The sequence below is a fragment of the Bubalus kerabau genome, chromosome 22 (assembly GCF_029407905.1).
Source record: "Bubalus kerabau isolate K-KA32 ecotype Philippines breed swamp buffalo chromosome 22, PCC_UOA_SB_1v2, whole genome shotgun sequence".
Taxonomy (NCBI): domain Eukaryota; kingdom Metazoa; phylum Chordata; class Mammalia; order Artiodactyla; family Bovidae; genus Bubalus; species Bubalus kerabau.
Genome location: NC_073645.1, coordinates 12,646,277 through 12,661,472, shown reverse-complemented (window position 1 = coordinate 12,661,472; position 15,196 = coordinate 12,646,277). Strand labels below are relative to the sequence as shown.

At 38.3% G+C, this 15,196-nt stretch overlaps 1 protein-coding gene across 1 annotated transcript in view; it reads left to right on the top strand.

Moving 5' to 3' along the window:
* RNLS (renalase, FAD dependent amine oxidase) overlaps positions 1–15,196 on the top strand; it is a 288,661-nt gene that overhangs the window by 209,268 nt on the left and 64,197 nt on the right. Inside the window, exon 5 of the mRNA XM_055559957.1 lies at positions 13,512–13,685. Within this exon, the coding sequence (XP_055415932.1) occupies positions 13,512–13,685 (174 nt within the window). The remainder of the gene's footprint in view (positions 1–13,511; positions 13,686–15,196) is intronic.

Here is a 15,196-nt window from a genome sequence, read left to right as displayed (position 1 = left end):
AGGCCTCCCTGTCCATCACCAACTCCCGGAGTTCACTCATACTCATGTCCATCGAGTCAGTGATGCCATCCAACCATCTCATCCTCTTGTCGTCCCCTTGTCCTCCTGCCCCCAATCCCTCCCAGCATCAGAGTCTTTTCCAATGAGTCAATTCTTCTCATGAGGTGGCCAAGGTACTGGAGTTTCAGCTTTAGCATCATTCCTTCCAAAGAAATCCCCTCACTCGTGTCCAACTCTTTGCAACCCATGGACTGTAGCCTATCAGGCTCCTCCATCCATGGGATTTTCCAGGCAAGAGTGCTGGAGTAGATTGCCATTTGTTCTCCAAGGGATCTTCCTGACCCAGGAATCAAACCCGGGTCTCCTGCATTGCAGGCAGACACTTTACCATCTGAGCCACCAGGGAAGCCCAATTTAGCCTTAATAAAATAGAAATACTATTCATTTGCTCAAATAAAGTAGAGAACAATACAAGTGTTCTATTTATACTGAACACTAGTTATTGAGGGAAAGCCAGATGAGGAGGTTGATGGAGTCATTTGTGAGATTCTGAAGGGGGCTCCAGGGAACCCCTACAAGTTAGGTCCATTATTACTTATAATTTCACTACAAAATATGTGGTTTTCCTTATCCTTGCATTGCCAACTATTAAAGCCATTTTCAATTTATTTGGGGGTTAAGGAATTATTCTGTCCTGTTACTGTGGTAGTGGCCCTTGTTTTGTTTGTAAATAGAATAAGAGAAAGAGAAGAGAAGGCAGTTGGTGACTAAGAAGAGATCTTCCTGTGACAGCAGAACAACTTGGATGAGGGGGAGGGGGAAAGGGGACGAGGTGATTTGAGTTTGTAGTAGAGGAAAGGAGGTGGCTAAAGTAAGCCATCGGGTGTCCATCTAACCAGGACAGATGGTTTGCTACCTAAGCTGGAGGTGAGGGTCAGGTGGTAGGGTGGAAGCTTGGAAAAAGCATCTGCAATTGAAGTCTCATATATATGAGATAACCATAACAAAGGGTGAGACCAGATATGTCTGAAATGACTTCACCAAGTAATCCCGTATTTTTACTCTAAATTTCCATGTAATCAATGAGACTGCTGCTGCTGCTAAGTTGCTTCAGTCGTGTCCGACTCTGTGCGACCCCATAGACGGCAGCCCACCAGGCTCCCCTGTCCCTGGGATTCTCCAGGCAAGAATACTAGAGTGGGTTGCCATTTCCCTCTCCAAAGCATGAAAATGAAAAGTCAAAGTGAAGTCGCTTAGTCATGTCTGACTCTTAGCCACCCAGTGGACTGCAGCCTACCAGGCTCCTCCATCTATGGGATTTTCCAGGCAAGAGTACTGGAGTGGGGTGCCATTGCCTTCTCTAAATCAATGAGACTAGCTCTGTTTTAATGTCCCCAAGCAGACAGGTGTGGAGAAAGATTTGATCTTTGGAATTTTCTCTTTACATAATACAATGACAAGATCCTATTTGTCATCCCATCATGGAGATGATGCTCTAGCAGCTGTATACATTTATCTGCAAGCAAAGAGGTTTCCCTGGTGGCTCAGACAGTAAAGAATCTGCCTTCAATGCAAGAGACCCAGGTTTGATCCCTTGGTTGGGAAGATCCCCTGGAGAAGGGAATGACTACCCACTCCAGTATACTTGCTGGAAAATCCCATTTACAGTCCACAGGGCCACAAAGAGTCAGACACAACCGAGCGACTAACACACACACACACACAAAGAGTAAACAGGTTTGTGAGGTAAGTGTTTAGGACAGGAAAGCAAAGGAGGAATTTATGTTTCTGACTGCAGATGGTAGAGCAATGGATCTGGAATATGTTATAAGAAGAAAGAAAACTACCTAGTATGTTCCAGGCTAAAGAAGTGCTTTGGCTGACTATATTAGATTTAAATTATATACTAACTCTGATTAATAACAGATGCCTGATAAAAACCCATACCTGGTTAAAAAAAAATGTAATAGAATAAACTTGTTGAGAAAATAGTATTTAAATGAAGTTAAGTGATAGGTCAGAGGTGAACACCTTGAGGCTATAAAATTGGCTATAAAAGTTATATCTTTCCAAAGATGAGCTAGGAAAAATTCTTTGTTTCCTTTCTTGTTTCCTCTTCTAAATCTCCTTTTAATAATTGTACCTCCTATACCTTGCCAACAAAGGTCCATCTAGTCAAGGCTATGGTTTTTCCAGTGGTCATGTATGGATGTGAGAGTTGGACTGTCAAGAAAGCTGAACGCTGAAGAATTGATACCTTCCTATACCAGTTAAGGCTGTCTTATTAATTCCTTTCCCTGCGACAAGAACAAGAGCAATACTTGTTATTATTACTTTTGATTTGCCTCTATTTTGTGCCTGGTGTGTGTGTGTATATATATATATATAAAATGAAGACGAACTAAAAAGCCTCTTGATGAAAGTGAAAGTGGAGAGTGAAAAAGTTGGCTTAAAGCTCAACATTCAGAAAATGAAGATCATGGCATCCGGTCCCATCACTTCATGGGAAATAGATGAGGAAACAGTGGAAACAGTGTCAGACTTTATTTCTGGGGGCTCCAAAATCACTGCAGATGGTGACTGCAGCCATGAAATTAAAAGACGCTTACTCCTTGAAAGGAAAGTTATGAGCAACCTAGATAGCATATTCAAAAGCAGAGACATTACTTTGCCAACAAAGGTCCGTCTAGTCAAGGCTATGGTTTTCCTGTGGTCATGTATGGATGTGAGAGTTGGACTGTGAAGAAGGCTGAGCACCGAAGAATTGATGCTTTTGAACTGTGGTGTTGGAGAAGACTCTTGAGAGTCCCTTGGACTGCAAGGAGATCCAACCAGTCCATTCTGAAGGAGGTGAGCCCAGGGATTTCTTTGGAAGGAATGATGCTAAAGCTGAAACTCCAGTACTTTGGCCACCTCATGCTAAGAGTTGACTCATTGGAAAAGACTCTGATGCTGGGAGGGATTGGGCGCAGGAGGAGAAGGGGACAACAGAGGATGAGATGGCTGGATGGCATCACTGACTCGATGGACGTGAGTCTGGGTGAACTCCGGGAGTTGGTGATGGACAGGGAGGCCTGGCGTGCTGTGATTCATGGGGTCGCAAAGAGTTGGACATGACTGAGCGACTGAACTGAACTGATAAGTTGTGTCTGGAACTTTTGAGACCCCATGGACTGTAGCCTGCCAGACTCCTCTGTTCATGAGATTTTTCCAGGCAAGAATACTGGGGTAGATTTCCTTCTCTGGGGAATCTTCCCAACCCAGGGATAGAACCCACATCTCCTGCACATCTCCTACACTATAGGCAGATTCTTTACCACTGAGTCACTAGGGAAGCTTGTTCATATATATATATAAATTATATATATATATAATTTTATAATATTCAGAATGTAAAACTTCCAAAACTTTATTATATTTAGAATATAAAATTTCTAATCTTCATATCACCCCTTTAAAGCTAAGGTCATTCCACTACTTAACAGATGAGGAAACTGATGCTCAGTAAGGAGAAATATGTGTATCACATTATATTGATATGCACTTATTTATACACAGAAAATTCTTTGCTGAGGCTCAGAAATGCAGGTGTTCAGTTAAAGATAACCTTTGTCAGATGTTTCAGGTCAAACATTCACAGTGATGTAAGGGTCAGATGAGAAATAGGGGGAAATGATTGAAACTTGGCAGCAAAAACTTAAGTTTAAAATGGGAACAAACCAAAGATAACAAAGAAAAAGGAACAATGTTTTACCAGTAAATTAATTTTAAAAAGAAACTTTTAAGTAATCGTGCTTTTCGTCAAATTAAGGTTTTTGTTAGTTGTGGGAGTATGATGACTTAAAATAAGTAAAATGCTGCAGGCTTCCATTAAATGAAGTCTGGTGCCATTTACAGTTTTTTCCCCAAGTCCAGTTTATTTGCTTTGGCTTTAGCTAAGCATTGTGGGGCGTTGTTATTATGCAAACAGAAAAGAAGCTAGCGGGTTTGCAAAGTACAAGATGAACATATTTCTGAGTGTCCTAAAGCTTACACCACCAGACTCTGACATTTTGCCTTAATACTGCAGATTCCAGGTCCTCGTAAACATTGCTTTCTGATTTCTAAAACTATGGAAGTTTGAGTTAAAATATTAATTCTTTGAGTCATTGCCTCAGTCTAAATTAACTCTAGTCCTAAATATAAAAATATATATATCTGCATAAAAATATGAGGTGACATGTAATAAAGTTTTTACTATTATGAATTTTAGAATGACTATATTGCTCACGAATGGCATGGCCATAAAGTAATTAAATGGATAGGCTGGGAAGAGCGGCTGTAAAATATGTATGATATTCTGTGACATTTTATATGAGTACACACAATACTTTATTATTATATTCTTTCTCATTTGAAGCTCAGCACTTTTCCTACAATAAGAATGATAGCATAATAGTCTAAAAATTTAGAATGCATGGAAATGAGGCAAGAATTTCCCAACCTTATTATTGTGGTTTCCAGACTTACTGTATATGTTTGCTATTCTGATATCCAAAAAGAAGTTTCCCAAGGATAATATTGATAATACCCAGGGTCAAATTATTTAATGTCTCAGTCCAAAATCTATCCTAGAGTCTGTTCAGTGTTTTGTGTAGAGGTGTTTTGTGGTGGCTGGCATAGTGCTGGACACATAGTGGACTTACCGCAGACAATGCTTGAGTTAAATCATCCCACATTCTTTCAGAAAACAGCGTCTATATTTAAAAATGCTTATTTTTCTAATCCTGTGGATAGAACGAATTGCCATAGAAATAAGCAACTATCATTTTAGTTTCACAGACCTTCCATCCAGATAAAGAGAAGAGTGGATAGCGAATATATAAAACAGCAGAGACTTTATGTGATTGGGAGAAGGTCCAAGACTTTATGAAGAGCCAACTACAGCCACAGCTGTATAGCTGAATACTCCTTTTCACAGGGCACTTGGATACAGTGGCAAGAAAGCAGAAACAGAGACCAGAGAGAAAACATTGCTTTTTGCCCTTGACAGATTGTTCCTTATGGTTAGAGAAATGGAGAGACAGCAGGGATTAGAAATCCCTCTTGGATCACTGAGGGCAGGGGAGGAAACCTGATTCATCACCAGTGCTAGAAACAGCACTAACAGTTTGCGCCTTCACAGACCTGCAAAGACATTTCAGCGTGAATTCTGACCCCGGTATAGCTGGAGTGCCAGGAAGCCTAAGAACTTCTCCTAAAATAATTCCCTGTTTATTATTTTTACCATGAACAAAATAAGATTAAGTCATGATCAAGTAAGTATTATTATAGCTTAGAAACTGCAATGTCGTTATGTCTCAGGGTCCTAGGAATCTTTTTTAACCAAAGCAATAAATGTTGTTTATGACTTCTTTAAATTTGCATAATATTCTAACATGCTAATACTCTGTGAACTTTAAAAAAAACAAATACATTTACAGTGATATAACTGGCCACCAAAATGAGAGGAAGGAAACTTTACAACTGTGAGAAGTGCCAATGTTTTCATTAAGGCAATATTGACCCAGAGGATCATTGAGTATCTATTCCCTCAAATACCTCACAGCTCTGGAATGCCCGTTGTGAGAAACAAATGTCAGCACCTAAATTCCTACACTTCCTTCACTTTCTGATTCATCTGGTGAGCTGGGAGTAGGAAGTATCTTTTCTTCCCTTTTTAATGCCACTTAATGCATTGATTTTGAAATTAAAGACACTTGCTCCTTGGAAGAAAAGCTATGACGAACCTAGACAGCGTATTAAAAAGCATAGGCATTACTTTGCTGGCAAAGGTCCATCTAGTCAAAGCTATGGCTTTTCCAGTAGTCATCTATGGATGTGAGAGTTGAACCATGAAGAAAATTGAGCACCGAAGAATTGATGTTTTTGAACTGTGGTGTCTGGAGAAGAAAATGGCAACCCACTCCAATACTCTTGCCAGGAAAATCCCGTAGACGGAGGAGCATGGTAGGCTACAGTTCATGGGGTCGCAAAGAGTCGGACACGACTGAGCAACTTCACTGCACTGCACTGAACTGTGGTGTTGGAGAAGACTCTTGGGAGCCCCTTGGACAGCAAGGAGATAAAACCAGTCAATCCTAAAGGAAATCAATCCTGAATACTCATTTGAAGGACTGATGCTGAAACTGAATCTCCAGTACTTTGGCCACCTGATGTGAAGAACTGACTCCTTAGAAAAGACCCTGATGCTGGGAAAGATTGAATGCAGGAGAAGGGGACGACAGAGGATGAGTTGGTTGGATGGCATCACCAACTCAATGGACATGAGTTTGAGCAGGCTTCTGGAATTGGTGATGATCAGGGAAGCCTGGCGTGCTGCAGTCCATGGGGTCACAAAGAGTCAGACGCGACTGAGTGACTGAACTGAATGCATTGATTTGGGGGTCCCACAAAATTTGGGAAACATGGCAAACCTCCCTTACTAGATATGAACTTAATTATCCTAAGATGCCTCTGATTTTTAATGTGTTCTAAAGCAAAGAAGAACTAAGGAGCCTCTTGTTGAAAGTGAAAGAGGAGAGTGAAAATTTGGCTTAAAACTCAACATTCAGAAAACGAAGATCATGGCATCCAGTCCCATCACTCCATGGCAAATAGATGGGGAAACTTTGGAAACAGTGACAGGCTTTATTTAGGGGGGTTCCAAAATCACTGCAGATGATGACTGCAGCCATGAAACTAAAAGATGCTTGCTCCTTGGGAAAAAAGTTATGACCTACCTAGACAGCATATTAAAAAAAAAAAAAAGCAGAGACATTATTTTGCCAACAAAGGTCCATCTAGTCAAAGCTATGGTTTTTCCAGTAGTCATCTATGGATGTGAGAGTTGGACTATAAAGAAAGCTGAGCACTGACAAATTGATACTTTTGAACTGTGGTGTTGGAGAAGACTCTTGAGAGTCCCTTGGACAGCAAGGAGATCCAACCAGTCCATCCTAAAGGAAATCAGTCCTGAATATCCTTTGGAAGGACTGATGTTGAAGCTGAAACTCCAATACTTTGGCTACCTGATATGAAGAGCTGATTCACTTGAAAAGACCCTAATGTTGAGAGTGATTGAAGGTGGGAGGAGAAGGGGACAACAGGATGAGGTGGTTGGATGGCATCACTGACTCAATGGACATGAATTTGAGTAAACTCCAGGAGTTGGTGATGGACAGGGAGGCCTGGCGTGCTGCAGTCATTGGGGTTGCAAAGAGTCGGACTTAACTGAGTGATTGAACTGAACTGAATTACTCCCTCCACCCCCAACAAAAAACAGGTATGTATAGCAACTAGGTGGAATGTACCTGTTAAAGTTTGTATTCAGATAATGATTAGAATTCTCCCTAAACATGAGTGTGAAACCAGCTTAATCTTAAATTTTTAATAAAGATATTTTTATTTTTGATAATACAGAGAAGCCTATTTATTCGGCACCTTTCGTTTTTATATAGTCCTGGGCTAGGAATAGGATTAGGAAAATGTAATGCCAGTGTACTAGGATAATGATGATACAAAATATGGGTTTTCATTACTTTCAAAAGATAAATCTTCAAACAGCATTCTAGATTAGATAGCTAAAGAAGTCCATGGTTTATTTTAATTTTTCAAAAACTGTTATCTGAAATGGTTTTAGTATCTTTAATACATCTTACTTTTCAAAGCAATGTTTTGTTTTCTTACCATCTGCTCTGAAAAGTGAAGTGTACCCAGTATGTATACTTTACCTACCAAAGAGATATCTTTGATTTAGTTTTATCTTGATGTGCTTGAAACTTAGGATATTGCCTCTAAAGGCTTCAAAAAACTTTTTCTAAAGTATGTTATACTTTATATATAGACACCTCGAAAGGTATATAAATTCAAGAACTGCAGTGCTGGGTTTTCGGTACACTTATATGTTAGGCATTATGCTAAGCACTTGATATTATCTCATTTAATTTTCTTAACAATCCTTTAAGGGCAGCACTGTTCTCATTCTCATTTTATAGGAAAACAGAAGCTTAGGGGGATTGAGCAATTTGACCAAGGTCACACAGATTCTGGGTCAAAGCCAGATTTCAAACCCAAATTTTTCTAACTCCAGAGATACCTCTCAGGATGGAAGAAATATTTCCCTGGGGAAATCTCACACAGATACAACTGCTGAAGTCTGTCCCCAGTAAACTTTAGATTTATTGCTTGCCAAAGCTATTTTTGAAAATGTGCTTCCAGGCGTGATGACTTCAATACCCATAGAATCCACGTGAACGTCCAGTTTATTCCAGGTGAAATGAAATGAGACTGCTTCTGTGATGCTTTTACACAAAAGGAATGACTCATGATTGGTAGAAGTTTAGACTCTACTGGCCTGCTAGGAGAACTATATATGGAAAATGGATCTTTCAACGCTATTTCTACAACCACTTTGAGTAAAGAACAACCAGCTATTCAGCTAAAATACTATTGGTTTCATGTACCCACAGAATTAGATGGTCAAAGATTAAGAACGAATTTGTGCATAAAACTTCTTGACATTCTTGGAATTCAATATAAAAGATAAAACAATAATAAGTAAATCAAGAGTAGCCAGTATCTACTGATGGAGAGCTTAAATAATTATACTACAAACTGACTTCCTAACTTCAACTGTCCCTGAGCTGAAATTCTTCATATATGGTAACAAATTGGGAAATTAGCCATCCTCTGTAATTGGCTATAAACAAAAAAACTTCTAGAAGGAGGTGACTACTGTGAGCACAGATTGCCCATTAATATAACATTACCATTAACTACAGTATCAATAATGAATATCAAACTAATGCTAAAAGGTATTTGTTTTATTATTACTACTGAAATATTCATTATTGTGACAAAAAACAGCCTACAGTAAGGAGAAATTCAGGTGAACACATTATTTATTTATTTTTTTTTTTAAACAGGCCTTCAGAAATCATAAAATACTTTCCTTAGGAAGACTCCTGGGCCCAGGGATTTGTTTTGAAGAGATTGATCTCTGTCATTCCAAAAGACTAGAATATATCCCACTTTGTTCCATGATGGAGGAATCCCTAGTAGATACACAAGAAGCACATACATATGTTCTTTATGTTACATTTGTAATTGTCAAAACTGCAAACAATCCAAATGTCCATCAGTAGTAGAATAGATCAAGTGTGTTGTCGTTGCTCAATCGCTAAATTGTGTCTGACTGTTTGCGACCCCATGGAGTGCAGAATGCAGGCTCCTCTGTCCTCCACTATCTCCCAGAGTTTGCTCAGATTCATGTCCATTGAGCCCCCTTCTCCTTTTGCCTTCAGTCTTGCCCTGCATCAGGATCTTTTCCAGTGAGTCAGTTCTTCACATCAGGTGGCCAAAATATTGGAGCTTTAACTTCAGCATCAATCCTTCCAATGTATATTCAGGGTTGAGTTCCTTTAGGATTGACTGGTTTGATCTTCTTGCAGTCCAAGGGACTCTCAAAAGTCTTCTCCAACACCACAGTTTGGCAGCATCAGTTCTTCAGCGCTCAGTCTTCTCTGTGGTCCAACTCTGGCATCTGTACGTGACTACTGGAAAAAGCATAGCTTTGACTTATACAGACCTTTGTTGGCAAAATGATTATTCTGGTACATTCACCTTATGAAAATTCAAGGCATTCTTTTTTGTAGGTATAGTTAAGCCTTAATTAAAATTAGATATATATATGTGATATATATATGTATATATAATACACGCATACACATATTTATAAAAAATATATAATGCAAATGTATGTATTTATACACACATGTATATACATAGACATGTATTACATCCAAAATGTAACTACTTCTGATCTTCTCTGCTGTTACCTCCAACCTAAGACTACTTCAATACCTATTTTCCCCAGTTTCTCTCATGCATCCTTGGAGTCCTCACTTGTAGCCAGGATAGTTTTTAATATAGAAGCTAGGTTACATCTGTCCTTAGCTCATAACCAGTAGCAATGGTTCCCATATCAATCAGAATAAAATCCTCAAAGGAGACACATCCTTGAAAGCCTATTTTAAATAGCCTTACTGCCCAGACCTGTCACTTTTATCCCTTTACCCTGCATTATTTTTCTTTATAATTCCTATCACCAACTGACATGCCATTTACTTGGTTATTTATTGATAACTGGTGTATGTAAAGCTACCTGAAAGCAGGGACTTTATTATATCCTTAACATCAAGAACAACGCTTGCCATCATATAGCAAGCAATGAATGAATGAATGAGATCATCACCAAACCACACAGGAATTAAGGCAAAATATGTATGTCCAACCCTCTTCTATATGTTAGGCAACTAAAAGAATTAAATTACTTTGAGAAACAACAAAAAAAGTGAAATGAAATACGTACTTAATTTATTCAGGAGTAGAATTCAGGTCTTCTGTTTCTCTCTCCTTCCCTCTTCTGTTCTTCCCCTCCCCCAAGCCCACATGTACTCACGTACACAGTGGCATTGGCACAAGGAGAATGGAATAAGAAGTTCTCCTAATTGACAGAAGTATTAATGTAAATTAGAAACTACCCCCTTCAATACAACTTACAGTTGTATTGAATACAACTTACAATTTACATTAGATAGCCATAAATTATATTAATTATATATATATATATACGCTATATATGCATGTGTGTTTCTGTGTATATAATTACAAAGATTATATAATTCTAGTGGTTTAGAATTAATTGCGAGTGACATCCAGGTAAAGTTTTATTATATTGGAATCAAGCACTTTTACATGATCCTTTATTTTGTGGCCCTTTTAAATATATGATAGTAAAAAACTCATTTATTTTCCTTGCCAAAATGTATATATTTAGGACCTAGGGCAGCTCCCTCCAGCATTTTGCATTACAAAAATTTTCAAACCAAATAAAACCACTCTGTTAGATCCTGCAACAATCAAAAACTTTCCAGGCCCAGAAGATAAAATTATTTGTAAGTGAATCTGTATAGAAATTGAGATTGTTTCAGTCAAAAGTCTCGCCTCCCTGTTCTCAGAATGAATTGTAGAGCCCCTGGAGCAGACAAGGGTGTCTAAGGTTAATCTCTGTTTCTATATAGATATCAATTACCTTTTCAAAAGACTACCCAGTGGGATTTGCTACTTGGCAGCTTGTCTAAAAACTAGCTAAATGTACTAATGTGTGTAGCAGGGGAGGAAAAGGTCCAGTTTGGTTGTCAACCTAGTTCACCCTTCATTTTTTGTACAAAGAAAAAAATACGTTTCTTTTTTAAAAAGGGAGAGTTTTAAGCCCTTTCAGTTGCTAAAATAGCTGATTTCACAGTTTTGTTGGTTTATTTTGTTAATTGAAAAAAAATGGGAAACCATGATAAACCCTCAAGTGCATAATATGTGCTCACCTGCTAGTATGAGTCTCCTTCATCTCCTCCTCTCTCTTCCTAGTGAGAATATTTTATGATTTCTGAAGATCTGTGTTTTCATTAAGAAAAGCAGTAAGCATAATATCAGGCCCCATAGCTCCAAAAGTAGGTTAAATAATAAAATGAAGCCCAGGATACGAGTGTAACAAGGCCAGTGTCAGAAGATCATTCATTTATCAAGTAATTAAATCTTTCAATAAGACATAAAATGATGGTTAAAGGGAACGATGGCTTTTACTTCTGAGTGCAAAGTAACCGGTAATGTCAGAGGAGAAAGCAATGCTAAAGTTCATCTTGAAGCTCAGACTTACAGATCTAGAAGGGAAGTGTGGAAGTGATGAAGATATGCATGACTCCAGTGCGGGAATTCTTGCTTCATCTTGGCCACACAAACTTGGAAGCTGTGTAACCTAGGGCAAGTTACTTAACCTCTCTGAATCTCAGCTTCATAGAGATATAAAATTAGGATGGCAAAATCATCTATCTTGCAGAGATTTTGTGAAGATTAAATGAAGTCTTTGTTCTAAAAGTGTTTTGTAGCCAAGAATATGCTGTGATAATGTTTAGGATTATTACTGTGCTTAAATAATTTATTGAATACCCTTCTTACCTTCTGTCTTCCTCCAAAAGCCACTTCTCTAAGGTTTAGCTAAAGTTATCCCCATCCTTCCCAGGTGTCTTCCCAGGTAGCTCTAGTGGTGAAGAACCGGCCTGTGAGTGCAGGAAAACATCAGAGACACAGGTTCGATCCCTGGGTTGGGAAGATTCCTTTGAAGAGAGCATGGCAATCCACTCCAGTATTTTTCCTGGAGAATCCCATGGACAGAGAAGCCTGGCGGGCTATGGTTGCAAAGAGTCAGACATGACTGAAGTGACTTAGCAGCAAGAGCATCACAATCCTTGAGGTTTGCCTACTAGATTAGGATATTTTTCACCAATTAAATGAGAATTTTTCATATGTTCCATTTCTGAACTGGCTTGCCTTATGCCTTCAGAATAGAGCTATGGCCTTCTCTGAAAACCAAATTAATAATGCAAATACATGAACAAGAAGCTCCCTGAGACTCGTAAAGATAGGAAGACTGGAGATGGAGATTAAAACATAAGGGGGGGGTGATATTTCCTTTTTCATCCCAAGATAGAACATTGTCCCATTTTCCTAAATATTTTTCTCTATATAATAGAAAGAAATAATGAACATATGTGCCATGTATTGTGATATGCATTAGTCATGTAATCCTCACAACAGACTAATGCACCCTATTTTTGCCACTTATAGACAAGAACTATAGTTAGAATAAGTATTAATAGCTTGACCAGGGTCACCTACCTACTAAGTGGTAGAGTTGGGTTTTGAACCCAAACCTGCCTAATTCATTTCCCAGTATTTTTCCATTTTTTGATTATTTACCTCCTACATTTTAACTAATTTTGCATGTCTTGTTTGCCTTTCTATCCCTCTATACGTTCATCCTTTGTATTTTTGAAATGAGTAGGGTAGAGGACTGTAACAAAAAAGACTAAGGTATAGTCCCTGTGCTCCAGAAACTATGCTAATCGACTGGCAGAAAGATGATAAGCAAACATGACTGTATGACATGGAAGAACTTAAGAGATTCATGAGATGAATCATTAGTCTCCTCCTATAACATGGGAATAATACCTACCTTGTATGGTGGTTGCTGGATAGAGTGAAATGCTCGTGTTACATGTTTGGCAAAGACCCTGACCCACACTGAGTGCTCCGTGTATGGGATCTATCATGTTGCAATGTTGCCAGCCAATCCCAGGATAATTACTAGGATACAAAGCTAGAAAAACAACTTAATGTCAGACTCAGAGACATTTTAAATGCCAGTCTAAAGAGTTTAGGCCTTCAGTGTGATGAAAACGAGTGTGCCAAGGACAGTAATCATTCTGCAAAGAAATAAGAGCTGATGATATTTTACATTACCTTTCAAAATTCATCGTAAGTGAGATGGAGTCAGTAAAAACAGTTGGAACTGGTTTAAAGGAGTGTGGTATTTGATGTACTGAAAGGAAAGATGATATTTTCAAGTCTGATGCCCTGTACTTTTTCTTCCACAGTAATTAGTGAACGCCAAAGGCAGCAACTGGAATCTGTGAGCTACTCCTCCCGCTATGCTCTGGGTCTCTTTTATGAAGCTGGCACGAAGATTGATGTCCCTTGGGCTGGGCGGTACATCACCAGTAATCCCTGCATTCGCTTCATCTCCATTGATAATAAGAAACGCAATATAGGTCAGTACCCCCATTATTCCCCTTAAATACAGTAACAATGGTGGGTGTAGATCATGAAAAATGCTGTTTAATTGAGTGTTGCCATTCTGAACAGAGCAAGCATTTAACTCCAAGCCACGGGGGATAAAATTTAATGTCACATTTGGCCAATAATAAAATACACAGTGAAACCAGCAAAGTTTTTCAGAAAATCATTCACCACATGGTTTGTATTACTTGAGTTTATGAAAATAGTGTCAGAAGGTTTAAGATTTCAAAATGGCCCAAGTTTCTATTGCTTTAATATGGATCCATCTGTATGCAAATGGATCTCTCATCATTTGTTCCTTGATGGAGTTTGTTTTTTGTTTATTTGGTTTTGTTTTTAAAATTTGATGAGTGCTGCTCTTTCCACTTCCCAGGCTAGATATAAAAAGTGAATTTTACTATATTATGAAAATCCTTCACTTCAATATAATTTTATTTATTTAATGTTCATCTAGAAGACTACATAAAATTACTTTGTATACAATGTAACTAAAATAATAGGTAAAATGTTTCATGAGCTTTACTAGGATAGGATAAAATCTACACTCCACTGTTTTTGTTGAAGATAGTAAAATTAGATTTGAATTGCAAGAATAAACTTAACATTCCTTTTGGTCATAAAGGTGAAAGCATATTCTTATTTGTAGAACTGTAGTGATCACTACGATACTACTTTTTGTGGAAGAAACCGTAATGGTCTAAAATGACTAAATTCTTAAAAAGAATCATCACTGCAATTTGTTATGGTGTTTTATGGTGTAGTGATGGTTTCATCAAGCATTAGTTAAAAGTTTCGCTGATAAAATCACCAGCTAACATCTCTTGGCTTGCCAGAACTTTATAATGACAGAACTGGGCTGGAGTAGGGTTTTTATATCAGAGCACATGATCTTAGAAAAATGTTTCTTTTATAACTTAAAACTCCCTAAGGGCTGGCCTGTTTATGTTAACATGATATCGCATATATGTACAATCAGCAGTTCATGAAATGCCCTGTAACAGCCATGGATTAACCATTTTTAATTCGACAACTGCTTTGTTCTGAGAAAAGGAAAATAGCCCTTGGTCTTCTCATGTTGTATGTCAAACCTTCTGTCTGTGAGCCAGAAAGAGAGTCCTCACCAGAAACCAAATCAACCGGCACCTTGAGCTTGGACTTCCCTTTGCCAGAACTGAACGAAGTAAATTTCTGTTGTTTAAGCCATCCAGTCTATGGCAGCCCAATCTAACTGATACATTAGAAGGAAGAAGCTAGGGAGACTTCGTGACTGACTGAGTCAATAAAAGAGCAGTATCTTCAAGGACCTAGGATTTATCCATCTCTGCTCTCTTCCATTCTTTTTTTTCTAAGAGTTTTTTCTTTGTTTTTTTTTTAATTTATTTATTTTAATTGGAGGCTAGTTACTTTACAATATTGTAGTGGTTTTGCCATACATTGACATGATTCAGCCATGGGTGTACATGTGTTCCCCATCCTGAACCCC